The sequence below is a fragment of the Lissotriton vulgaris genome, chromosome 12, assembly GCF_964263255.1.
Source record: "Lissotriton vulgaris chromosome 12, aLisVul1.2, whole genome shotgun sequence".
NCBI classification, from domain to species: domain Eukaryota; kingdom Metazoa; phylum Chordata; class Amphibia; order Caudata; family Salamandridae; genus Lissotriton; species Lissotriton vulgaris.
In genome coordinates, this window is record NC_141700.1 from 758,373,911 (window position 1) to 758,400,483 (window position 26,573).

At 50.6% G+C, this 26,573-nt stretch overlaps 1 protein-coding gene across 1 annotated transcript in view; it reads right to left on the minus strand.

Moving 5' to 3' along the window:
• DNAH2 (dynein axonemal heavy chain 2) overlaps positions 1-26,573 on the minus strand; it is a 2,538,822-nt gene that overhangs the window by 616,969 nt on the left and 1,895,280 nt on the right. Inside the window, exon 57 of the mRNA XM_086946066.1 lies at positions 11,725-11,885. Within this exon, the coding sequence (XP_086802192.1) occupies positions 11,725-11,885 (161 nt within the window). The remainder of the gene's footprint in view (positions 1-11,724; positions 11,886-26,573) is intronic.

A 26,573-nucleotide genomic window follows, 5' to 3' on the forward strand; every position in this document is an offset into this window, starting at 1 on the left:
GACGGCCGTTGGCCGGCAGAAGCAGCAAAGGGGATATAGTACTACTAAATATACTAGAAAAGGTAGTTTGTGAATTAGCCCTATGTGCACAAATGCAGACCGTATAGGCTCACAAGTGGAGGAAGAGACTTGCTTATGAAGGATCGCAACAGTGTTATTTTAAGAGTAAGACTCGTCCATTGTTTAAGTTCACACTGTCACGTCTGTCATGGCATCAACAAACACACGAGGGGACCTGCTATAACATTTATGGAAGAAATGCAAAACATCAACAGGACTCTCACACCTCTTAACAGACTAGCAGACACCCACTAGAAAATGAACTGGCAAACCCCTTATTTTAGTACCAGTTACAGACTGCAGGAAGTATTCTTATACCTGTTTCATAATAAACTCAGCAGGAAGCACTTTTATACCCGTCGCATAATAAATGTCATGCAGTACCAACAGTACTTCACAGCCACCAGATTGGCAGTCACACACCACCAGAAGCACTCTCAAAGACTAGTAGTCATAACACATGACAGCGCTCACCAAGTTCGCAGAGTAGGAATTTGATGCTACTGTGAGGAATCTCACAGCTCTTATATTCTAGCAATCTCACACTACCTACAGCACCCTAAAGCCACTGTAGCAGCCTCTGCCTTTCTGAATGAGCACTCAGACCATCCGAGGTATGTGTTTTGGCCAGTGCATAGCAGACCTTGGTAAAGAGAACTGTCCATCTTGAAAGGGTCCTCTTTTACATTACCTTATCTTTCCTCACACCCGACAAAGACCTTGCCATCTACCCAACAGTCTTTCGTAATGTTATGTATAAACTCAATGCCCTTCTTTGACCAGAGCAGTGAAATCTTTCCTCCTCCTTTGAAGGGTACCATGGGGCCAGCCATATGCAAATCAGTCTTGACCCTGTTCCTTATGGGAATAGTCCAGCCCAAACTGCCAAGCGAGGTCCTCCCTATACTGGAAACAAACATCCCAGGACCGGTTTCAGGGCATCACCCTTCACCAGCCAGACTAGCTTGAATCTAGTGGTGTAGTGAGCATAGGACCCACGTCTGGGCATACCCTTCCAACTTAGGGCAACATTTGAAAAAGAAACAATTGATGGACGGAATGCTGGACAATCCAAACATTCCCCCCCCCCCCCTCACAAGGATCTGGGTTTAACCCCTTCCAGGCTCATGACGAGCCCAGCTCGTCATACTCAATGTAGTTTTCAAAATTCCAGCACAGGGGGAAAATATCACTAGCAGCGATGGTGTTAATCCATCATTACTTTGCTCACCACACCACCTCAGTATGGATCCATCCATAATGCAAATCAGTCTTGACCCTGTTCCTTATGAGAACAGTCCAGCCCAAAATGCTAAGCCAGGTCCTCCCTGGACCGGAAACAAGTATCCTGGGATCGGTTTCAGGGCATCCCCCTTCATCAGCCAGCCTAATGGGTTTAATCCATCATTCTTTTGCTCACCACACCACCCCTGTTTGGACCCAGCCATATGCAAATCAGCCCGAACTGCTAAGCCAGGTCCCCCCTGGACCGAAAACAAGCATCCTGGGACCGGTTTCAGGGCATCACCCTTCATAAGCCAAGCTAGCTTGAATCTAGTGGTGTAGTGAGCACAGGACCCACGTCTGGGCATACTCTTCCAACTTAGGGCAACATTTGCAAAAGAAACAATTGATGGACGGAATGCTGGACAATGCAAACATTCACCCCCAGTCACAAGTATCTGGGTTTATTCCATCATTAATTTGCTCACCACACCACTTTGGACCTGGGCGTATGCAAATCAGTCTTGACCCTGTTCCTTATGGGATCAGTCCAGCCCGAACTGCCAAACCAGGTCCTCACTGGAACAGAAACAAGCATCCTGGGACCGGTTTCAGGGCATCACCCTTCATCAGCCAGGCTAGCTTGAATCCAGTATGAAGCACTTCGTAGAAAGCTTGAAGCTGGGAGGGGACACTCCGGCTCCCGGAAAGGGAGAGAAGCACGGAATCGACCCAGAAGCGGGGTCCGAAGGCGGAGCTGGAGAGAGACGATGCTCCGATCCCACGTCGGCCAACGGACGGGGATAAGGTGAAGAGCGACGATCTTTCTTCGCCTTCTTCTTGTGCTTCGACTTACCAAAGGAGTGCACAGACTTCGATGACGAGTGGTGATGGCTCCGCGACCAGTTCTGAGACCTTCCTCGCGGCCATGACCTAGAGCGGCACGGAGCCTGCCAGGTCTCAAGAAGATTTCGGCACAGCTCCCGGAAAGACTTTGGGTTCATGGCTCGAAAGTCGGAGCACGACTTTGGGTCTTGGTTGCGCTCCAGGCACCAGATGCACATGAGGTGCGGATCCGTGACAAATATCAGCTTGGGACAGAAGTAACAAGGCTTGAAGTCGGTCCGAAGGTGAGACATCCATTTGTTCACCAGGAGTCGAAGGACTCGAAAAAGATGTCTACAAAAGTCGAAAAGAACAAGTTACTTACCTTCGGTAACGCTTTTTCTGGTAGATACTATATCTGCCTGTGGATTCCTCACCTTGTGAATATCCCCCTTGCGTCAGCAACGTTCGGAAATTTTTCTTCGTAGCACGCCGTCGTGGGCGACGTCACAGGAGCACGGCATCGCGCGCGACTCCGTCTGACGTCACCGACCCCATAATAGGCCCACGCCGGCGTGATGACGTCAGTTCCGCCCTTTTTTCCGTGCCTTCGAGGCACACGGACGGACCAACGATAGCAAATATGCAAATATACAGTGTACACAGTACAAATAGAACCAAAACAATACAACAGTATTATAATCATATATATAGAAAGACCAGGTATAGCAGAGTAGACAAACGGGGAGGCGGGTGGGTCAGTGAGGAATCCACAGGCAGATATAGTATCTACCAGAAAAAGCGTTACCGAAGGTAAGTAACTTGTTCTTCTGATAGATACATCTGCCGTGTGGATTCCTCACCTTGTGAATAGATTCCCACAGCAGTCCCCACTCCCGGAGGAGGGTGTCCACTCTGCTACACCAGGAAGTCTTGGAGGACAGAACGCGCGAAGTGGCCATCCCTCCTCACCTCGGTATCTAAGCAGTAATGCTTCGCGAAAGTGTGGAGGGAGGCCCAAGTCGCGGCCCTGCAAATATCCTCAACAGGCACACCCCTAGACAAAGCAGATGTTGCAGACTTTGCTCTAGTTGAATGAGCTCTAATACCCTCAGGAGGGTCCTTACCCGCAAGGGAGTAGCAGATCTTGATGCACAGGATTATCCATCTGGAAAGAGTGCGCTTGTGCACCGCTCTGCCCTTCTTGCAGCCAGCAAAGCCAACAAACAGCTGGTCGTCCATCCGGAAGTCCTTAGTCCTGTCCAGATAGAAGGACACCGCCCGCTTAGGGTCCAGGCGATGCAGTCTCTCTTCCTCCTTAGACGGGTGAGGGGGAGGATAGAAGGTAGGAAGGGTAATGGACTGCCCAAGATGGAAAGGAGTCACCACCTTAGGCAGAAAAGCAGCCCTGGTCCTAAGAACCATCCTTTCTGCATGAATGGTCAGGAACGGGGGTTTGGAACTTAGAGCTTGAAGCTCACTTACCCTCCTTGCCGAGGTGATTGCAACGAGGAAAATAGTTTTAAAAGAGAGAAGCCTCAATGGACACTTGTGCAAGGGTTCGAAGGGAGAACCCATTAAAAAGGTCAGCACAAGATTCAAATCCCACTGAGGAATAATAAAAGGGGTAGGAGGAAACATATTCACAAGACCCCTCAAGAATCTCACAACCACCGGAGACTTAAAGAGAGAAGGCTGATCCGGCAAACAAAGAAACGCCGATAAGGCCGAAAGATAGCCCTTGACCGTGGACACAGCCAAACCTTGCCGCGCCAGATAAAGGGCAAACTGTAAAATATTAGACAAATGAGCCCTCAAAGGGTCAATATCCCTCTCCCTGCACCAAGAAACAAATTTTGTCCACCTATAGGAGTAAATGGACTTAGTGGTGTCACGCCTGGCAGAGAGAATGACATCCACCACCTCGTGCGGGAGAGAAAAAGAACTCAAGTTGCCCCGTTCAATCTCCAGGCATGAAGGTGTAATGTCTGGAGGTGGGGGTGTAGAACCTGCCCCTCCAACTGAGAGAGGAGGTCTGCCCTGTGAGGGAGACGGAGCGGCTGGTGAGAGGATAGGTGGAGTAGGTCCGAATACCACACCCTTCTCGGCCAATCCGGGGCGACCAAAATGACTTGGGCCCGGTCTTGACGAATCTTCCTCAGAACCCGAGGAATCAAGGGTATGGGGGGAAACGCGTAAAGGAGTCGATCTCCCCAACTCAACTGAAACGCGTCCCCCAAAGCTCCTTGCATCGGATACTGGAGACTGCAGAATGAAGGGCAGTGAGCATTCTCGCGAGTGGCGAAAAGATCCACCCGAGGAGTCCCCCACATCCGAAAGATGTCGAGAACAACCTCCGGGTGAAGCCTCCACTCGTGGTCGGCAGAAAACTGCCGACTGAGACTGTCCGCACGCACGTTCAGAACCCCGGCCAGATGATTTGCCACCAGACAAATCTGATGGTCCTGAACCCAGGACCAGAGACGCAGAGCCTCTCTGCAGAGACACTGCGACCCTACTCCTCCCTGCTTGTTGATGTACCACATCGCAGTCGTGTTGTCCGTTAGGACCTGGACCGAACGACCGCGAAGGGAAGGGAGGAAGGCCTTGAGCGCCAAACGTATCGCCCTCAATTCCAGAAGGTTGATGTGAAACAACCTTTCTTCCGGAGACCAAAGACCCTTGATCTCCAGGTCCCCCAGATGAGCACCCCACCCGAGAGTGGATGCATCCGATATCACTGTGGCCACTGATGGAGGTAGCTGAAAAGGCTTTCCCTGTGACAGATTGCCTTCCACGCCCCACCAGGACAGGTCCGCTGCAGTTTCTCTGGAGATCCTCACAGACTCCCTGAGATCTCCGTTGTGCTGATACCACTGCCTGCGGAGGCACCACTGGAGCGCCCTCATGTGCCAGCGTGCATGACTGACCAACAGAATGCAAGAAGCCATCAGACCGAGCAGACGAAGGACCTTCAGGACTGGAACGACCGCTCCAGGGTAAAACAAAGGAATCATATCCTGTATGTCGCGAATCCTTTGAGGTGGAGGGAATGCACGACATACAGACGTGTCCAGTACTGCACCTATGAACAGGTTGCGCGCTGGGAGGGCACCAGGTGAGACTTGGGTACGTTTATCGAAAAACCCAACCTGTGTAACAACTGAGTTGTCTCCTGCAGATGATGGAGCACCATCTCCGGCGACTCTGCTTTGATCAGCCAGTCGTCTAGATAAGGGAATACAGGAATCCCTGACCTCCTGAGATGCGCCGCCACCACTGCCATCACCTTGGTGAAAACTCGAGGCGCAGTAGTAAGTCCAAACGGGAGGACCGCAAACTGATAGTGCTGCGATCCCACCGTAAAACGGAGATACTTCCTGTGCGACTTCAGGATTGGGATGTGAAAATACGCATCCTGCAAGTCGATCGACACCATCCAGTCTTCTTCCATCAGCGCCAGAAGAACCTGAGCAAGGGTGAGCATTTTGAACTTCTCCTGTTTGAGATAGAGGTTCAAAATCCTGAGATCCAGGATAGGCCGAAGCCTGCCATCCTTCTTGGGAATCAAGAAATACCGGGAGTAGCACCCTTGACCCCTCTCCTGCTCTGGAACCACCTCTATCGCTCCCTTTCGAAACAGAGCCAGGACTTCCTCCTGCAGGAGAAGCAGGTGGTCCTCCGAGCAAAAACCTTGGCAAGGAGGGTAATTGGGAGGGAACTCCTGAAAAGGAAGTGCATACCCATTCTCTACGAGATTGAGAACCCAAAGATCTGATGTAACCGATTCCCAATCTCGTAGAAAGTGAGTAAGCCGACCCCCTACTGGCCCTACATGATCCAGAATGGTGGATCTAGGGCTGCTTTGCTGATGCGGGTGGGGGTTGGGCATTATTGGAGGAAGTGGAGGAAGAGGAGACTTGACGTCCACGACCACGACCCCTCTGTCTACCTCTATAGGACTTGTATAGAGGGTTCTGCTGCTGCTGCTGTTGTTGGCCCTGCTTGAAGGGACGAAAGGAAGATTTTCCAAAACCCTTGAACTTTCTGGCTGCAGACCCTCTCATCTGCAGACCCAACGACCTCGCAGTGGCACGGCTGTCTTTAAACCTTTCCAAGGCCACATCTGCCTTCTTACCAAAAAGGCCAGATCCTTCAAAGGGTAAGTCCAACAAAGTAGATTGCACATCCGCTGAGAAGTCAGATGACTTTAACCATGCGGCTCTCCTAGTTGCAATGGATGAACCCATAATTCTGGCAACTGAATCCACAGTGTCCATGCCGCTTTGGATGACCATGCGAGCCGCAGCCTGAGTGTCAGAGATGACTTCATTAAAGTTCTTTCTATCCTCCTCAGGAAGTTTTGGTGACAGCTGCTTCACTGAGTCCATCAGCGCGTGCACATATCTACCCAGAAGGCAAGTGGCATTTGACGACTTTAGAGCCATGCTCCCAGAAGAGAAAGTCTTCTTCGCAGCCTGATCCACTTTTTTTGATTCTTTGTCAGCAGGCACTTGAGGGAAGGAGCCTGCCGCCCTATTAGAACAAGCCGCCTGAACCACAAGACTTTCCGGAGACGGATGTGTAGAAAGAAATGCAGGGTCATCAGGAGCCACCCTATAGCGCCTTGCAATAACCCTTGAAACTGCAGGAGCAGACAACGGCCTCTTCCAAATTTCCCTAATTGGATCTGACAAGGCATCAGTAAACGGCAAAGTTGGCTCCACAATAGAGGATGGAGAATGCAGGACTTCCGTGAGAATGTTGGGCTTGTACTCCACCGTGGGCAGCTTTAAGTTAAGAAGCTCAGCAGCCTTCCTAATAACCACGTGATAAGGAGCCACGTCCCTTGATGGTGCATCAGAAGTCGAAGGCAGACCCCACTCGGGAGAGAGTTCCAGACCACTAGCATCCCGAAGCTCTTCGAAGTCATCACCATGATCAGGAAGCTCGCCTTCCTCCACATCTGAACTCTCATCATCCTTTTGCTCGAGGAGACGCTGAGCTCTTCGCCTCGACCACTCCATTCGAATCGAAGTCGACGGATCCGGTAACGACTCCGACGGAGCCGGTTCCGACGTCGCTCGAGGAACTGAAGCAGAAGGACGAGAGTCAAGAACAGGAGTAGCACCTCGATCTCGACTGCGAGGTCGATCCGGAGTCGGCGAAGCCGCACGCGGAGTCGTGGACCTCGGTGGAGCCGTACCGAGCCAAGGTGAAACAGGCGCCGGCATGAAAGGCATAAACGGAGCAGGGGCATACGACTGAGGAATACCCAGGTTGTATGATAACGGACCCATGGGGCCACCAGGCGCTCCAGCGGGGTACATCGCCCTAGAATACACTCCAAACATCGCATTGAGAAAATGCGAGGGATCCTGCCCAGGACCAGGGAAGGAAGGGTACGGACCTACCGGATGTTGCAATGGAGGCCGACCCGACACATCCTCACCCTGACCTTCTGGATTCACAGGAGTCTCCGCCGAAGTCGGTTCTTGGGTCACCTCCTCTTCTTCATGCTCCGAGGAAACCGGCTCCGGGTCCGGCTCCGGCGCCGGAGAACCCACTCTCGACAAAGCAGGTGAAGGAGAGACAAAGTCCTTACGGTGCCTGTGAGACTTTCTCTTCGAGTCAGAGGAATCCTTCCCCGAATGATGTCTCGAGCTGTGCTTCCTCCTCTTATGTTTTCTCCTCGAAGAGCTCGAAGCATGCCCGGAAGCCGACTTAGATTTAGACCTAGATCTTTCCCTGGACTTCGACTTCGCCTTGGACCTCGAGTCGTCACCAGACCTCGAACCTGCTCTGGACCTCGATGCCGATCTCGACCTCGACCCCGACCTCTGCTTCGACTTCGATCTCCGAGACGTAGATCTCGCAAGCCGCCCAGAGTCCTTTTTCACCTTCGCCAAGAGCAACTTTGCTTCACGCTCTCGAAGCGCCTTCGGATTCATCTTGAAACAGGACTCACAGTTCTTGACGTCGTGGCCTGATCCAAGACACCACAAACAATCCTTATGCGGGTCCGTGATCGACATCGTGCGGACACAAGACCTACATGGCTTAAAGCCTGTTTTCCTCGACGACATCTCCGGAGAGGAACAAAGTCGCAAGAGAGAAAACAGTGACAAATACTAGTTAGAAAGATACTAGGTATCGCTGAAGATCCCGAAAACCGTTAGCGTCGGAGACGCGGAAAAAAGGGAACTGACGTCATCACGCCGGCGTGGGCCTATTATGGGGTCGGTGACGTCAGACGGAGTCGCGCGCGATGCCGTGCTCCTGTGACGTCGCCCACGACGGCGTGCTACGAAGAAAAATTTCCGAACGTTGCTGACGCAAGGGGGATATTCACAAGGTGAGGAATCCACACGGCAGATGTATCTATCAGAAAGTTTTTGTCAAAAAGTGACTAAGGGGCACACTCTCTCCGGATCTGCTCTGGCTGGTGCAGAAAAAGAAAGAACTGACGTCAGTGGGCAGGGATGGCATCTAAGTAGACACTGTGATGTCAGCCTGGCGACCACGACCAACGCAGTCGACCGACTTCACCTACCGACGCACAGGGGCACTGCTAAGAAAAAAGTTCACTGAATCCAGTCTGACACCTGGGGATAATTCTAAAGTAAGGAACCTATAACTACGGTCTCTTTCAGATAAGGACAGTTAGTTCAGTAAACACAGAAAGGCAAAGAAGGCCAAAGGATAATCCTTCACAGTACCTACTGCTAGACCTTGCTGGGCTAAAGAAAGATCTAATAAAAGGACATCTGAGAGTTTCAATGAAGGCAAGAGCAGGAACAACAAGCACCGGCAAAGTAAACATGTCTAGCATGTATTGTAACGAATGCCTGTAATTCTCAAGTGGCACAGGGTGCTGTTATTACTTTATGCATAAGAAATTGTGAAACAGAACTGTGGAATTCTGTGCTGCTATACCGATGACATTATTATGGTGACACTGATGACATTCAGCCAGAATCTAAAAAGGAAATGTGACACCAAGAGCCCAGTTGAGTTTCTATACTTTTCACTTGTTTAACCACTTTTCCTATTCTATTAGAAGCTAATCGGAGGCTGTTGAGGGCCGGAGCTTGTGCGGAGGTTAGGACAAAGACATGTATTTTCAAAAGATACATGATTTCTTCTTTTACTCAAGGTCGTTTGGTGAAATGACATGCATAGTTACAAAAGAAAGGAGCTACCATGCCTACATTGCCTTCGCTCCCTGTGGCAAGAAGAGCGTGACAGTTATGAGACTGTAGTTTATTTTTCTTGCCCTAGCACCTCGGCAGCAAACATGATTGTGTCTGGTGGTTAAAAGGTGGGACAAGGGTTCAGGCCTCTGATGCTATCAGCAGTCAAAGGGTGTGGGAGGTCACTTCTGCTATCTCGGGCATTCAAGTGATTCAAGCTCATGCATAGCATCTGCTGCCCAGCAAGCTGCTGTCTTGCCCGGGATGAAGGAAAGGGCACTAGATATCACCCAACAATGGTAGGTCCAACACTTTCAGCAGCTTTCACATTAGGGTCATGTCAGTTGAGTTTCTGCTCCTCAATGAGATGGCCTGCAGCCCTCACATGAGCAGACGTGTTAGCATAGCATCTGCAGTGGTACCATACAACCCCAACAGCGCAATATTACTAGAAACAGGGGGCCGCATCTCAGAAAGGATGCCATTAAACTAGCAGGAAAGGTTTCTAGTGGATTCTTTCCACAACTTAATTTCCTGAAAAGCCTCCAAAGCCTATGAAGGGTTCATTAGTAGTGATTTTCAGAATGAAGGAGATCGGCTTGTATTGTTAGTACAACAGGTTTATCTGGAAAGCAAAATCTGTCATATATTTTTTCTGGCAATCACACCCAGAGCCGAGGTTGCACCTCCAAACAGGTGACAATTTACATAGAGGATGGTGCAAAATTCACCTTTCACAGATGCTTCTCTACCATCAGAACTATGATAAGATAGACATCCCAGTTGGTCTGTCTCTACTCAAAAGGTTATCCGCTGGAGATTCAGAACAAGGGACTAAAGTACTATTCAGAGGGACTTCGCACCTGGTCTGTCTCTACTCAAAAGGTTATCTGCTGGAGATTCAGAACAAGGGACAAAAGTACTATTCAGAGGGACATCCCACCCGGTCTGTCTCTACTCAAAAGGTTATCCGCTGGAGATTCAGAACAAGGGACTAAAGTACTATTCAGAGGGACATCCCACCTGGTCTGTCTCTACTCAAAAGGTTATCCGCTGGAGATTCAGAACAAGGGACCAAAGTACTATTCAGAGGGACATCCCACCCGGTCTGTCTCTACTCAAAAGGTTATCCGCTGGAGATTCAGAACAAGGGACCAAAGTACTATTCAGAGGGATATCCCACCTGGTCAGTCTATACTCAAAAGGTTAGCCGCTGGAGATTCAGAACAAGTGACTAAAGTACTATTCAGAGGGATATCCCACCCGGTCTGTCTCTATTTAAAAGGTTATCCGCTGGAGATTCAGAACAAAGGACCAAAGTACTATTCAGAGGGACATCCCACCCGGTCTGTCTCTACTCAAAAGGTTATCCGCTGGAGATTCAGTACAAGGGACCAAAGTACTTTTCAGAGGGACATCCCACCCGGTCTGTCTCTACTCAAAAGGTTATCCGCTGGAGATTCAGAACAAGGGACTAAAGTACTATTCAGAGGGACATCCCACCTGGTCTGTCTCTACTCAAAAGGTTATCCGCTGGAGATTCAGAACAAGGGACCAAAGTACTATTCAGAGGGACATCCCACCCGGTCTGTCTCTACTCAAAAGGTTATCCGCTGGAGATTCAGAACAAGGGACCAAAGTACTATTCAGAGGGATATCCCACCTGGTCAGTCTATACTCAAAAGGTTAGCCGCTGGAGATTCAGAACAAGTGACTAAAGTACTATTCAGAGGGATATCCCACCCGGTCTGTCTCTATTTAAAAGGTTATCCGCTGGAGATTCAGAACAAAGGACCAAAGTACTATTCAGAGGGACATCCCACCCGGTCTGTCTCTACTCAAAAGGTTATCCGCTGGAGATTCAGTACAAGGGACCAAAGTACTTTTCAGAGGGACATCCCACCCGGTCTGTCTCTACTCAAAAGGTTATCCGCTGGAGATTCAGTACAAGGGACCAAAGTACTATTCAGAGGGACATCCCACCCGGTCTGTCTCTACTCAAAAGGTTATCCGCTGGAGATTCAGAACAAGGGACTAAAGCACTATTCCTAGGGACATCCCACCTGGTCAGTCTATACTCAAAAGGTTAGCCGCTGGAGATTCAGAACAAGTGACTAAAGTACTATTCAGAGGGACATCCCACCCGGTCTGTCTCTACTTAAAAGGTTATCCGCCGGAGATTCAGAACAAGGTACCAAAGTGCTATTCAGTGTAACATCCCACCTGGTCTGTCGCCACTCAAAAGGTTATCCACTGGAGATTCAGAACAAGTACTATTAATTAAAACCTGAAGCACTCTTTAAACCATCACTCAGTTATCGCTCCCAACATTCACCATTCTGCTTCACACTGCTCCCTGCTAAAATAAGAAGTAGAATATGGGCTGCCGGGCTCATTCAAGTGCCTGAATCAAAGGACACACCTCTTCAAACTCATCAGCCTTGTAAAGATTGGGGACTTCTCCAGAACTCAAGATGTTGTTGATATCTTCCACAAAAGCCTCATCCACGATCTGGGTGTCGTTGAAGAGGAACACTGTAGGCTTATCTTCCACACCGGTCTGGCGATACAGCCTTTTAATATCTGCAAGGGAATAAGCTCAAAGTTAATTATGGGGATAATTCATTATGGACTACAGTTTGGACTGCCAAAAGTAAGTTCCCAATTGGAAGCCATTCTATGTACAAAATATGATTACTAACTTAGGTCACTGTGAAATCTCAAAACAAACAAATAATATCTGTTCGCTCATGTGTCAAGTATTTAGAGTTTGCAGATGCAGTACCATGACACCATGCCCAAATGTAGAGGTCTACAAATTTCCAAAGTTCCTTTCATGAATGATAATTATCTGAATCAGTACGAAAATTATTACAGGACTCTCGTACAGGAGAAATACTGTTACCTACCTTTGAATGTGGAACTTTCTGCATCGACTTACAGTGCAAGATCATCTCTGTGACTTCCTACAGTGCTGGCTATCTCGTCCAACCTTCTTGGATATGGGGTAAGCTCCTTACCTGTTTAACAATAGACTGTGTACATTTCAGCCTGGCTGGGATCAACCATAGGTCGAAGAGAACAGGATCCATGCCTCAAGTCTCAGGATAGCCACATAGAATTCATTTACACACCATCTATGTACATAGTACAGTTTAACAGCCAGTCGTTATCCTGAAAACCTGACAGAAATCTGACCCTCCTGGACCCTGAGTTGGATACCACTGCTGAACATTTTCATATATCAGATCCCGGAATATTTCCATCTGCTCAGCAGCTCATCTACATAGACAATACACTGAACCTTTTTCCATGTGATGTAAGGCGAGAACAAGAAATGCCTCACCATCTCCTGGTGTCAAAGGAAATGACCCCCCCCCCCCCGATCTAGAAGTAGAACGCTGTAGCCTCTTGTGACATCACTTCCTGACTACCGCCAGGATCCCCAGCTCCGAAGAGCCCAGACAACGGAAGAGGGTGAGGAGGAGATCTTTGTGTGTATTTCTGTGCCTGATGAATTTAGATATTCAAGGTTACAGACAGTCGTCACCGTTAGCTTGAGCTTCTCAAGGCTATGAAGTCTTAGTCGGGTCAGCAGTCATCCTAACTTTCTACTCTGCAGTACTATCAATTCTAAGGGATGAATTATTTTTGCAGCCAGTTACCCAAACAGCGCAGGCAGTAATCACAGCTCCTGTGGCGGATGGGCCAAAGAGTCAAACCTTCCAACGGCAGAGGCTGCTGGGTCTGCCCTTGGCATCCCAGCAGCTCCCCACCTCCAGCCAGACAGACCTGGCGCCCGCACCTGCCACTGCCACTCCTATGCGGAAACACCCCAACACTACTACTTTACAAATCAATAAACTAGCAGTTACACCGCTTGGAGTGGGAAATAACTGAGTGCTAACTGAATTGCCACAGAATTCCGCATGGCGCTTGAAGCGGGTAGCAAGCGGAAGCAGGGGCTTCTCCGCGGGGTGGGAGGTGAAAGTGCCTTGGCAGGGAGAGCATGGCATTCTCCATGCTTGCCGTAGAAACAGGTGCGGCGTCGGCGGGGCAGAGGCTTGGCAGCCGAGGTCCCAAGGGATGTTACTGGCTGCTCCTTCTGGCTGGGAACACCGGGTCCGATATTCCTGACCCAGAGAAAACCCGCGGCGGGACCCCCTGCAGAGACCACCCGCTGCGGGACCCCTTCCAGAGAAGACCCGCTGCGGAACTCCTTCCAGAGACCACCCGCTGCGGGATTCCTTCCAGAGACCACCCGCTGAGGGACCCCTTCCAGAGAAAACCCGCTGCGGGACCCCCTGCAGAGACCACCCGCTGCGGGACCCCTTCCAGAGAAGACCCGCTGCGGAACTCCTTCCAGAGACCACCCGCTAGGGGACCCCTTCCAGAGACCACCCGCTGCGGGACCCCTTCCAGAGAAAACCCGCTGCGGGACCCCCTGCAGAGACCACCCGCTGCAGGACCCCTTCCAGAGAAGACCCGCTGCGGAACTCCTTCCAGAGACCACCCGCTGCGGGACCCCTTCCAGAGACCACCCGCTGCGGGACCCCTTCCAGAGAAAACCCGCTGCGGGACCCTCTGCAGAGACCACCCGCTGCGGGACCCCTTCCAGAGGCCACCCGCTGCGGGACCCCTTCCAGAGACCACCCGCTGCGGGACCCCTTCCAGAGAAAACCCGCTGCGGGACCCCCTGCAGAGACCACCCGCTGCGGGACCCCTTCCAGAGACCACCCGCTGCGGGACCCCTTCCAGAGAAGACCAGCTGCGGGACCCCCTGCAGAGACCACCCGCTGCGGCACCCCTTCCAGAGAAGACCCGCTGCGGAACTCCTTCCAGAGACCACCCGCTGCGGGACCCCTTCCAGAGACCACCCGCTGCGGGACCCCTTCCAGAAAAGACCCGCTGCGGGACCCCCTGCAGAGACCAGCCGCTGCGGGACCCCTTCCAGAGAAGACCCGCTGCGGAACTCCTTCCAGAGACCACCCGCTGCGGGACCCCTTCCAGAGACCACCCGCTGCGGGACCCCTTCCAGAGAAAACCCGCTGCGGGACCCCTTCCAGAGAAAACTCTCTGCGGAACTCCTTCCAGAGACCACCCGCTGCGGGACCCCGTCCAGAGACCACCCGCTGCGGGACCCCCTGCAGAGACCACCCGCTGCGGGACCCCTTCCAGAGACCACCCGCTGCGGGACCCCTTCCAGAGAAGACCCGCTGCGGGACCCCCTGCAGAGACCACCCGCTGCGGCACCCCTTCCAGAGAAGACCCGCTGCGGAACTCCTTCCAGAGACCACCCGCTGCGGGACCCCTTCCAGAGACCACCCGCTGCGGGACCCCTTCCAGAGAAGACCCGCTGCGGGACCCCCTGCAGAGACCACCCGCTGCGGGACCCCTTCCAGAGAAGACCCGCTGCGGAACTCCTTCCAGAGACCACCCGCTGCGGGACCCCTTCCAGAGACCACCCGCTGCGGGACCCCTTCCAGAGACCACCCGCTGCGGGACCCCTTCCAGAGAAGACCCGCTGCGGGACCCCCTGCAGAGACCACCCGCTGCGGGCCCCTTCCAGAGAAGACCCGCTGCGGAACTCCTTCCAGAGACCACCCGCTGCGGGACCCCTTCCAGAGAAAACCCGCTGCGGGACCCCCTGCAGAGACCACCCGCTGCGTGACCCCCTGCAGAGACCACCCGCTGCGGGACCCCCTGCAGAGACCACCCGCTGCGGGACCCCTTCCAGAGAAGACCCGCTGCGGGACCCCTTCCAGAGACCACCCGCTGCGGGACCCCTTCCAGAGACCACCCGCTGTGGGACCCCTTCCAGAGAAGACCCGCTGCGGGACCCCCTGCAGAGACCACCCGCTGCGGGACCCCTTCCAGAGAAGACCCGCTGCGGAACTCCTTCCAGAGACCACCCGCTGCGGGACCCCTTCCAGAGACCACCCGCTGCGGGACCCCTTCCAGAGAAAACCCGCTGCGGGACCCCCTGCAGAGACCACCCGCTGCGGGACCCCTTCCAGAGAAAACTCTCTGCGGAACTCCTTCCAGAGACGAGACCACCCGCGGGTTCACACACGGAATTCCGCCGACTCTGAATCACGGCCATGGCTTAGAGAAGTGGGACGTTCCTCAAATTATGGCAGCGCTCCCTTTTCCCCAAACCCCAAGTGATCCACTAAATCTTATTGACCAAAAATGAACAGAGTTGGTTAACTGCTGAAGCATTCAGAGCACATTGGACAGAAGCATGTAAGACTCAACGCGGCCTCTGCACTGCCCCGTCGGTCATGACGTCATTTCCACCCAGCGATGGTCGGTGTTATGTCTGCAAGTAGTAATCACCAACACACGCAGGTATGACTGTTCATCGTCCTGCCGAACCAGGACTCTTTTATTGACCAAACAAATCCACCCCCAATTAACCAATTAGCCCAACACTCTTTATAATCAGCAGCTGTGACGGCGCGATCCCTTTTGCCGTCATTCTCATTCAGGTAAGCGCCATGACCACATCACATTCCTCCCCAATTTACAATCAAAGCAAACTTAAATATATTAATTTACACAAGTGACAATCTCTCAAAGGTGTAGAACGAGCAGGACAACTCCTCCATTGATAGCGACCCGTGCCCCTCGGTTGGTGTTCAGGGCCTAACAGCAGGTCACGAGTGGAGGACACAGGGGTTATATCATTTTGTCCAAATCCCACATCCACCCCTACCGGCACCAAAGGAGGAAGATATGTTGGAACAATATCCTCCAGTACGGGAACTGGAGGAGAGAGACACGCTGGTATAACATCCCCAAAATCTGATGACACTGAACCCGCATCTGAAGGCAAAATGGGACTCCTGTCCCGAATGTCATTACCACGTTCATAAACTTTTTAAAGAAAGAAACATTCCTTGAGATGGTTACCCCACTACCATAATCTTAGTGCCATGAACAGATCTCACAACCCAAGGCTCAGGCTCAAATGGCAAACTAAACTTCCCTTTCCAATGTCTATCCAACAGCAAATGTCCAGGCCTTAGCCCCTCGGCTCAGTGCCATTTTGTCATTCTTCACCTGCCGGTTTCTTAGCTCTCCTGCCACGACAGCATAACTGGCCAGATGAAACTCCAACACTGGCACGAAATCACCCATAGGACGATTCATACACAAGGACATGGGACTGACTTTAGTAGTGGAATGGGAGGTCAGCCGGTACTCCTTCAAAAACAGAAAGATAGCACAATCCAAGTCCTGACGATCAGTAACAGCAATCCTAGGGGTTTTATTCAGGGTCCGCATAAATCGTTCTACCTCCCCATTGGCTTGAGGCAATAAAGGAGTCACCTTAAGATGGAAAACACCCCTTGATGGTAAATAAGAGGAAAACTCATGACTGGAAAAAGGGGGACCATTGTCAGTACGTAATTCAGAAATTAAACCATGGGTTGCCATAATATTATCGAACAAAGGAATTGTACGACATGCTGTGGTAGTGTCCATAATCTCCACTTCTGGATACTTGGAAAAGTCATCGTTCACCACCAACATGTGACGACCATCAGGTAAACATCCGAAATCAGCACTAGCCCTCTGCCAAGGAAAAGAAGGAACCTCTTCAGTGATGATAGGAGCAGGAGCATCTCCCCCCCCAGCAGCCTGACATAGTGCACAACCCAAAACATTGGATCTCAAACGAGACTTCATCTTCACCACCCTTTGATGGACCACATGAGCCAGATCCACCACCCGCTGTTGCAAACTTGCTGGAATCACCAACCTCGATCCCCTCAGCAAACATCCCTCCGGGGAACAGGTCAATTCACTCCGAACCTGAAACAACGCTGCTAAAGTAGATTGGGCATCATCAGTACGGCACTTGGCAGCACTGAGAACTCCGTTCCACTTTCCAGTCCCAATAGCAGCCAGGCATAACTGAAGACACCCATCATGAACAGTGGCGTCCACAACTTCCTCCAGAGAAATTGGGAGAGGCCGAGACCGCTCGACCACCATCCGTACATATTCCTCGGTCTCCTCAGCATCATTTACCTCCAGAACAGAAGCAGGTCGAAAATGCCGGGACAAATAATCAGCTGGATTCAATGCCCCAGGACGAAAAACCACTGTCAAACAATAATCCTGCAGCTGCAGAATCCACTTGTCAATCCGCGGTGGTGGTTTTGAAGAAGAACCCATAAACAGAGGAATGAGTGGCTTATGGTCCGTGTACACTACAAAAGGCTGACCATATAAGTACAGATGGAAATGACGACATCCCCAATGCACTGCAATGGCCTCCTTTTCTATGTGAGAGTATCGCTGTTCAGTAGCAGTCAAAGCGCGACTGGCATATGCTACAGGAGCCAATTTACCATTTGTTTGACGCTGGGACAACACTGCCCCCAGTCCACCGGGACTTGCATCCACAGCAAGTTCCGAATCCAATGCCGGATTGAAGTATGCCAAGGTGGTATATGCAGACAATGCCCTCTTTGTAGCTTGAAACGCAGATTCCTGCTCAAGACCCCAATCCCAGGGAACATTGGATTTTGTAAGCTCTTGTAAAGGGGCTGTCAAAGTAGACAATCCGGGGATAAAGCGTCCACAGTAATTCACCATACCCATGAAACTTCTCACCCCGGACACATTGACAGGAGCAGGGGCAGTCTGTATATCACACACTTTCAAAGGATCAGGAGACACACCATTTTGTGAAAAATGATAACCAAAGAATAAAATGTCAGTTCTCAAAAATTCACATTTCTCTCTGTGTAAAGTTGAACCATGATCCAGCAAACGTTAGAATACGCCTTTCAGACGACTATGATGTCCATCTAATATATTTATTTATTTATTTTTGGAGTTTTCTATAGCGCTGGCCAGACCCGAGGGTATCGGAGCGCTTTACAATCGAGCTGGAGGGAACGGTTACATAATAATATATCAAGGAAAAGAGATTCATGTAAGATCGCGGATTAACATAGTTAATTGGCGCCTGAGGGGCGAGTTTGAGGTAGTGGGTTAGAGGTCGTCATAGTTGCAGGGTGAGCTGCTGAGGTAGAGTTTGGGAATGCCCGGTTGAGGTAGGGGATTTTGAGGCGTCTCTTGAAGTCTTGAAATGAAGTCGTAGTCCTGATGTCAACTGGGATGGAGTTCCAGATTTTTGGGGCGTTGCCGGCAAACGAGCGCGTTGCGGTTTTTTGTTTCCGGGTTTTCATGGGGATGAGTAGTAGGGTGTTCGAGCTTCTGAGGTTTCTGGACTGGCCCGCCTTCCTGAGCTTGGAGGCTAGGTATTCCGGTTTCCCTGTGTGCAAGGCTTTGTGTGTCAGACAAGCTGTTCTGAAGCTGGCGCGCATTTCCATTGGGAGCCATTTTAAGTCTTTGAGTGCTGGGGAAATGTGGTCGAATTTCTTTGCCCCTGAGACCATTCTGGCGGCTGCATTGAGGGTTGTTTTCATTGGCGCTAGGTGTGATAGGGCTGTGCCTGTTAAGGTTGCGATCCCATAGTCCAGTCTGGATAGCACCAAAGATTGGGTGGCTATTTGGAGATCCCTCTGCGGGATGTGAGGTTTGATTTTGTTGAGGAGTTTCAGATTAAGGAAGGCGCTCTTTGCGGAGTTCTTGATGTGGTTCGTCAAGTGGGAGAATGAACCAAAATGTCATCGCTGACATTAATTACTCCTTCCAGTCGTGCCAGCACTCCCCGAATAGTGTCCTGAAATACTTCGGCAGCACTAGAAATGCCAAAACTCAACCGTTTATAGCGCCTGAGCTCAACGTGTGTGGAAAAAGTGGTAATTCCGCGGAAAGCAGGGTCAAGCATCAACTGATGATATCCAGCACGGAGATCCATTTTTAGAAAACCACCTGGACCCACTGACTTCCACCACAATATCATCAACCGTAGGAGTAAGATGACGCTCCCGTTTAATTGCTAGGTTGGGTAATCGCATGTCCACACAGATCCTGACCTCTCCAGGCTGTTTAGGTTTGCGGGCAACTACAATTGGGGATACCCACGGAGTCGGACCCTCCGCTTTCTCAATAATGCCAGCTTCTTCCAATTTTATCAACTCCACCTCCACCTTCGGCCGAAGATGGAAAGCCACACGCCTATGACGTAGTGCCACTGGTCGAACAGACTCATCAATATGCAATTTCATCATCCGGTCTTTCATACAACCAATGCCTTCAAACAGTTGCGAGTACTGACTTAAAAAGTCATCCATAGTCCATTGATGGATAGCCAGTGCAAAAACCACCAGATGTAGGCTCTCAGCGGTCTGACAGCTCAATAGCATCCTGTGACCCTCCTTGGTGACATATATAGCTGTTTCCACGGATTGGGTGCCATGAGAAATCACCGCAGAGTATACCCCAGCTAATGCGAGAGGCTCACTGGCTCCAAAAGCAAACACTTTAACAGATGTACCACTCAAAACTGGTAAGCTTGGTAGTCCCTTCATCATGGATTCAGCCATCACATTAATGGATGCACCAGTGTCAATCAGAGCGGGCACTAAATGACCATCCACCTTAACATCACATTTGGGCAAACCCCTCCGTACTGCACCCCCAGGCTGTAGAGCATGCAACACATGGACAACCTCTTCATCATCATCCATATCTTCCAGCTCTGGAAGAGCAGCATACACCTGGGCGGAAGGCGCAGGAATAGACCCCCTGACAGGAGCTGAACGACATACTTTCGCAAAATGGTTCACTTTGTTACAGTTAGAACACCGCTTCCCAATCGCCGGGCAGGTCCCATTATGAGGAAATAAGCCCCCACACCCATAGCATGTCCGACGTCTGTCCACCTTACGAGGCAGCGTTTTCTGTTTCTCTGACCCTTGAACCATCATAGCATTTACTGGTTCCGTCTTTACCGACTGTTCGAGAGCGGCATCCATGTGGGCCGCCCTAACCTTTGAAAGTTCTTTCGACCGACCACGGGTCAACATATCCGCCAACGTCATATGAGGCACCTGTAGTATCGCCTCACGTAGCTTGCTGGAATAAAAGCCCTTTATAAATTGGGGCCGTATCTCATCTGCCACATTGGGCAAACTACAAGTGCTGGCCGATACCCGCAATCGGGCAAAGAAGACATCCACTGACTCATTGGGCAACTGCCTTGCCTGATGTAGCAGAAACCTCTCATAATCAGGATTCACCAGAGGTTCAAAATGCGCAGTCAGGGCCTGTTTCAGAGAGTCATAAGTATGAGGCGTCTCTTCCACCACCGACCACCCCAGCCGATGAATTGCTGCCCCACCAAGATGTAATAACATGGGATGCTTTCTCTCCTCATCCAGATTAATGGCCTCAAAGTAGGTCTCCAAACGATCCACCCACTCTTTCCAACGCGGAGCCTGCGCCGAAGGGGGGCCATCCAGCAAGAAATGTTCCACCGGGGGAACTGTAGACATGATTGTGCCCTTCTGGACAAATTAATAAGCGTGCCCAATGTTCAGAAAGAATGCCCGCACCAGCCGGGCACTCCAGCCACAAGTGACCCAGTGGACCAGCACTCGTATTCACAAAACTGTCCCAGGTCCAGTTAATCCCCAACAAGGGACTTGGCCAGGTCGAAAGCCTCCGTGCTGTCAGAATGAAAATAACCGGCGGGCCTCCAAAACCCGCCCAAATAGTGACAGAATCTGTGTCTTCAAGGCTCCCTAGACAATCCCACAGCAGGTAACAGGAAACTGACAGCCTCCGCGCTGTCAAGAGCCGTGAGCCAGCCGGCCCACCAGCACACGCACTGTAATGGCTCCGGACACGCCCCCAAACACCGTCGGGGCAGGCGAGGAAAATGAACCACTTCTCGCCGTCCACGGAGTACGAAACCACCGGACCTGAACGACCAGCGCCCACAACCCCAATCAGGGACACAGGAACCGTCCCGGTGAAACACGGCCAATCCATCGCTGCACCAGTAGAAAGGCAGGAGAACAGCCTCACAAAGCTCCGGACCTTCGTCGCCAAGATGTTATGTCTGCAAGTAGTAATCACCAACAAATGCAGGTATGACTGTTCATCGTCCTGGCCGAACCAGGACTCTTTTATTGACCAAACAAATCCCACCCCCAATTAACCAATTAGCCCAACACTCTTTATAATCAGCAGCTGTGACGGCGTGATCCCTTTTGTTGTCATTCTCATTCAGGTAAGCGCCATGACCACATCACAGTCGGCTTTTCGTAGTCGATCCTGACTTCTCCATCGCGCGTGGATAGGCGCAACCTTTGTGACTGACGAGATTAATGGAACTAAAGTTTGTGGCTGGGGGGAACACGGACCTCCGTGTCAGTAGGAACAGTAAGCAGAGCAGTGTATTCAATTTTATTGCTAAGAACACAAGTCTAGTCGGGTGCTTCAATGTGAGGAAAGCCACCACATGCTCTTCGACGAGGACAAAGTCCACGTGAAAGAAGCTCACCCCGAGTCCTCCGCCGCAATTAAGTCCCATTCTTTTGTACTTTTTTCATAAACCACACTTCTCGTATCCCTGGTCAAATGCTTAACAACAATTGCCAGGTCGCTGTTTAGTTATATTCCAACGGACTTCCCAGTACTCAGGGCTGGCATCAGGGTTGGATTGGGATCAAAAACCAGCCCGGCCACAAGAAAACAAAGTGGCCCACATTTGCGTATTGCCTGTCTGCAAAACACTGCTTCAGCATAGAGTTATGAAAAGTAAGGGGGGTGTGGACATGTTTTATTAACTTCACTTAGATAAAAAAAATGTCATATTAGTTCACACTGCTGAGCTACACATGAATGCAAGTGAGACCACTTCTGCTCAGGCCCCCTGACCCCTCTCAATCAGCATACACTAATGGGCCGGCGAGAGAAAGGGAGTGACACCTCCGCCCATCTGCCTCTAGAAAGGCCACTCGGGCACCCACTGAACCGCTGGGCATCATAACAGCACAGACAGACCCCAGGCTGCCCAAAAAAGCAGACACAGCTAGAACTCGGCTACTGGCCATTCCGCCATTTCCCATGTGCCCAGCATACCAATCCGACCCTGGCTGTTATCAATATTCTCATTCAAGTCACTGATATCAGACTCTAGTAGCAGCACATGGTGCAACTCCACACCATGTACCATATACCGCCCTAGACGGTCGCTGAGATCTATGGGGAGCATGCAGATGGTGGTCCCTCGCATCCGTCTTGCTCGGATGGGAGGGAGATCCTTTAGGTTCCTTGCCAGCAAATACTGGAACGAACTTCCGCTTGATTTCTGGATGGAACCTTCAGAATCGCGTTTCAGGTTGAAACTGAAAACTCACTTATTACCCAAGGTCTAGTTGCCTCACTGCCCTGTGTCCTCTCCCCCCTGGGTTGCTGGACATTAGTTTTTGAGTTCTGTCGGTATACATCCTCAGCGCGGGGACGCACTGTTTTCCTGTGTAACCAGGCGCTTAATAAATGTTTTTATTATTATTATTATCCCTTTGCGGCCTTGAGGGGAGTGTGGGGACCCACTGCAGAACCAATACAACCCATCATTTATGGCATGCTGGGCTGGTTCTAAGACTTTTGGGGCCCCGGGCGCAGGGGAATGTGCGAGGCCCCTCTAATTATCATAAGTGACACCTTAAGGGCTCCGGATGCTGCTTTATGGAGACTCTTTAGGGGCCGCAGCTCCTCCTTTCAGCCTCCGACAAACACATCTTTTACAGCTCATATTGGGCTGAATATGTGAGAATTGCTTTAGGGCTGAGAGCTAAAATTGTGGGGGCACTAAAGTGCTGGGCAAAAGGTGTCCCGCAGTGTTTATGAATGGGCAGATGGCCTAATTGCAGGACAAACCTGCAAAATGTGTTTCATTGCAACTGGGACAAGAGGAAGAATACCCCTCCCTTAGACCTACCGGTACCACACCTGAGAGGCCCAGGAAGGGAGGCCTACTCCCATGAGCCCAATTGCAAAGAGACAAACAAGTTACTTACCTTAGGTAATGATATATCTGAAAGAGACATATATTAGTTATAGATTCCTTACCTTAGATTTATCCCCAGGCGTCAGACTGGATCTGGAGAATTTTTCTTCAGCAGTACCCATGCACTTCGGTAAATGGCGTCGGTCAACTCCACGTTTGTCGCTGGCATTGTAATCGCCGGAATGATGTTGCAGTATCTACTTAGGAGCCGCTCCTACGCGCTGACGTCAGTTCTTTATATGACACTAGCAGCCCGTCCCGACGTTGTCCGTGTATGAAATAGAATGTGTGTAATGTGTGTATTTGGCAAGGGCAATTTATTTTAAAATCTCGCGGTAGACAACATTTTTTGTTTCATTAGAATGGGGACGGAGAAGGCCCAGCTGCAGCCCTGGTTGATGTTAGCAGGCGCGTGTAATTGGTGTAGTGATCCGCCGCCTGAGCCTGGCTACAGCCCTGGTTGATGTTAGCAGGCGCGTGTAATATCGTTGAATGAGAGAGTTATCAGCCGCGGGTAAATCCGTTTAATGAGAGAGTTGAGTCAGAGCAAGTAGGAGAGGCTGCAGTAATTGTCCCCACAGACACGCTCATTTGCGTGTTCCCCCGCTTGAGGCCCAGATGCAGGCCAGTTGGATGTTAGCAGGCGCGCGTTCCCCCGCTTGAGGCCCAGATGCAGACCTGTTTGATGTTAGCAGGCACGTGTTCCCCGTTTGAGGCCCAGCTGCAGCCCTGGTTGATGTTATCAGGTGCGTGTAATTAGTGTACTGATCCGCCGCCTGAGCCCTGCTAGAGCCCTGGTTGATGGTAGTAGGCGCGTGTAATTTTGTTGAATGAGAGAGTTCAGTAACAGCACGCAGGAGAGGCTGCAGTAACGTTACTTACCACCCCTGCAGCTGAACGCGTTTGTCACGCCCCCAGCACACGGCCACAGCAGACGGTCTTCTCATTAATGTACGACCCACATGGCATGAAGGGCGGAATGTAGCACACGCCCCTAGCGTGCCCCTTGATGCGGCGCAATTGCGTTCACATGGCATAAAGGCCGGACACACGCCCCCAGCGTTTCTCACGCCCCCAGCGGGTAACGCCCCCAGCATGCCCCTTGATGCAGCGCAGCACTGTAATTGGCGCTTGTATGTACGACTCACATGGCATGGAGGGCGGACATACGCCCCCAGCGTTTGTCACGCCCCTAGCACACGCACACAGCCCACGATATGACGATTTGCCTGGAATCACAGGATGTTGAGCTGATGCAGAGATTCAAACGTAGCTCCCCAGCTCTAAAGTTCGCTATTCTAGAACTTGTGGCAGGAGGTGTGTCTAAAAGTGTATGTCGGTGCTGGCCATCAATGAGAGAGACCTGTGCATTTTTCAAATCGGTGGTGAAAAAATATAAGTTTGTTGCTGGAGATATGGGCCGCCGTGCCACCAATGTACTTACCGGGGGAGGGTAAACACCCATTATACCGCAACTTTCTTTCCGCATACCATCACTCCGCATACTTTCATTACGAAAGTACCATGACTCAGCAATGCCATTATAACGCAAGGCATTACATTTTATATGCTTTACCACGCATACATTTACAACGAAATTCGTTGTAAATGCATGAATGGTAAAAGCATGTTTTTTTTAAATGTTTGGATAAGGCAAGTATGGGTATAGGGGTATATGTTTTGGGGTACTGAGGTATACGTTTTGGGGTGTTTGGGTATTTTAAGGGTTCAGATATAGTTTTGGGTTATGGGGTATAGGGGTAGTTTTAGGGTTTAGGGATAGGTATGGGTTTTGGGGTACAGGGGTATTTTTAGAGTTCAGGGCTAGGTTTGGGTTTTGGGGTATAGGGGTATTTTTAGGGTTATGGGGTAGGTTTGGGTTTTGGGGTACAGGGGTATTTTTAGGGTTCAAGGGTAGGTTTGGGTTTTGGGGTACAGTGGTATTTTTAGGGTTCAGGGCTAGGTTTGGGGGTACAGGGGTATTTTTAGGGTTCAGGGGTAGGTTTGGGTTTTGAGGTACAGTGGTATTTTTAGGGTTCAGGGCTAGGTTTGGGTTTTGGGGTGCGGGGTATTTTTAGGGTTCAGGGGTAGGTTTGGGTTTTGAGGTACAGGGGTATTTTTAGGGTTCAGGGGTAGGTTTGGGTTTTGAGGTACAGTGGTATTTTTAGGGTTCAGGGCTAGGTTTGGGTTTTGGGGTACAGGGGTATTTTTAGGGTTCAAGGGTAGGTTTGGGTTTTGAGGTACAGGGGTATTTTTAGGGTTTAGGGATAGTTTTGGGTTATGGGGTACAGGGTATATTTATAGGGTTAAGATGGGTTAGTGTTTAAGGGTGTTGGAGTATTTTAAGGAGTAAGGGTGGGTTATGATTATGGGGTGCAGGGGTATTTAAAGGGAGCAGGGTGGGATTAGCACACAATATGAGACATGGCATGAAGGGCGGAACGTACCACACGCCCCCAGCGTTTGTCACGCCCCCAGCACACGACCACAGCACAACCCAGACACGCCCACAAGGGACTACTTTGCTGGCACGGTTCTTTTACCTTTTAAATGTATATGGTGGGCGTCTGCATAGCCTATGTCCTTCTGCTGCAACTGCCCTTTCCAATGCTGTATTGGGTGTTGTGATTGGTGCTGTGGTTCCTGAGATTACCTGCCTCAAAGGTTTGGGCTCTCTCTTTATTATATTAGTATGGATGGACTCCACTCCAGAAGCGCAGGGCCATGCAAGACACTAACCACTGGTGCAAAAAATGAGGGCCATGAAAGAGAGTCCCTTCCTCTTGAAGTCAGTTTGCAGAATGGGGAGGATGGGTGTGGCGGTAAGGAATCTATAAGTAATATATGTGGAAAGAGGTAACCATTTTGGGAAGAAAGAAGGTTGAGTTCAAAGGACAATCTTGCCCGGATGAACAGCAAGGAAAGGAGGTTTAGAAGAAAGAGCCGTAAACTGACACCCTGCGAGCAGAGGTGATGGCCACGAGAAAAGCAGTCTTTAATGTCAATAGTCTGATAGGACAATTATGTAGTGGCTCAAAAGAAGCACACATGAGGTAGGTTAAGACCAGATTCAAGTCCCACTGGGGCATTACGAAAGGAATAGAAGGAAAGATGTGAGTAATGCCCCTAAGAAATCAATTTACAATAGGGGACTTGCAAAGAGAAGGCTGATCAGGAACGCGAAGAAAGGCCGAAATGGACAAAAGATAGCCTTTAAGGGTGCCCAGAGCATAGTCCTGCTGGGCCAAAGTAAAAAAGAAGAGGAAAATCTCTGAAAGAGCTACACAAAGGAGATCCACATCCTTTGCTGTGCACCATGGCGC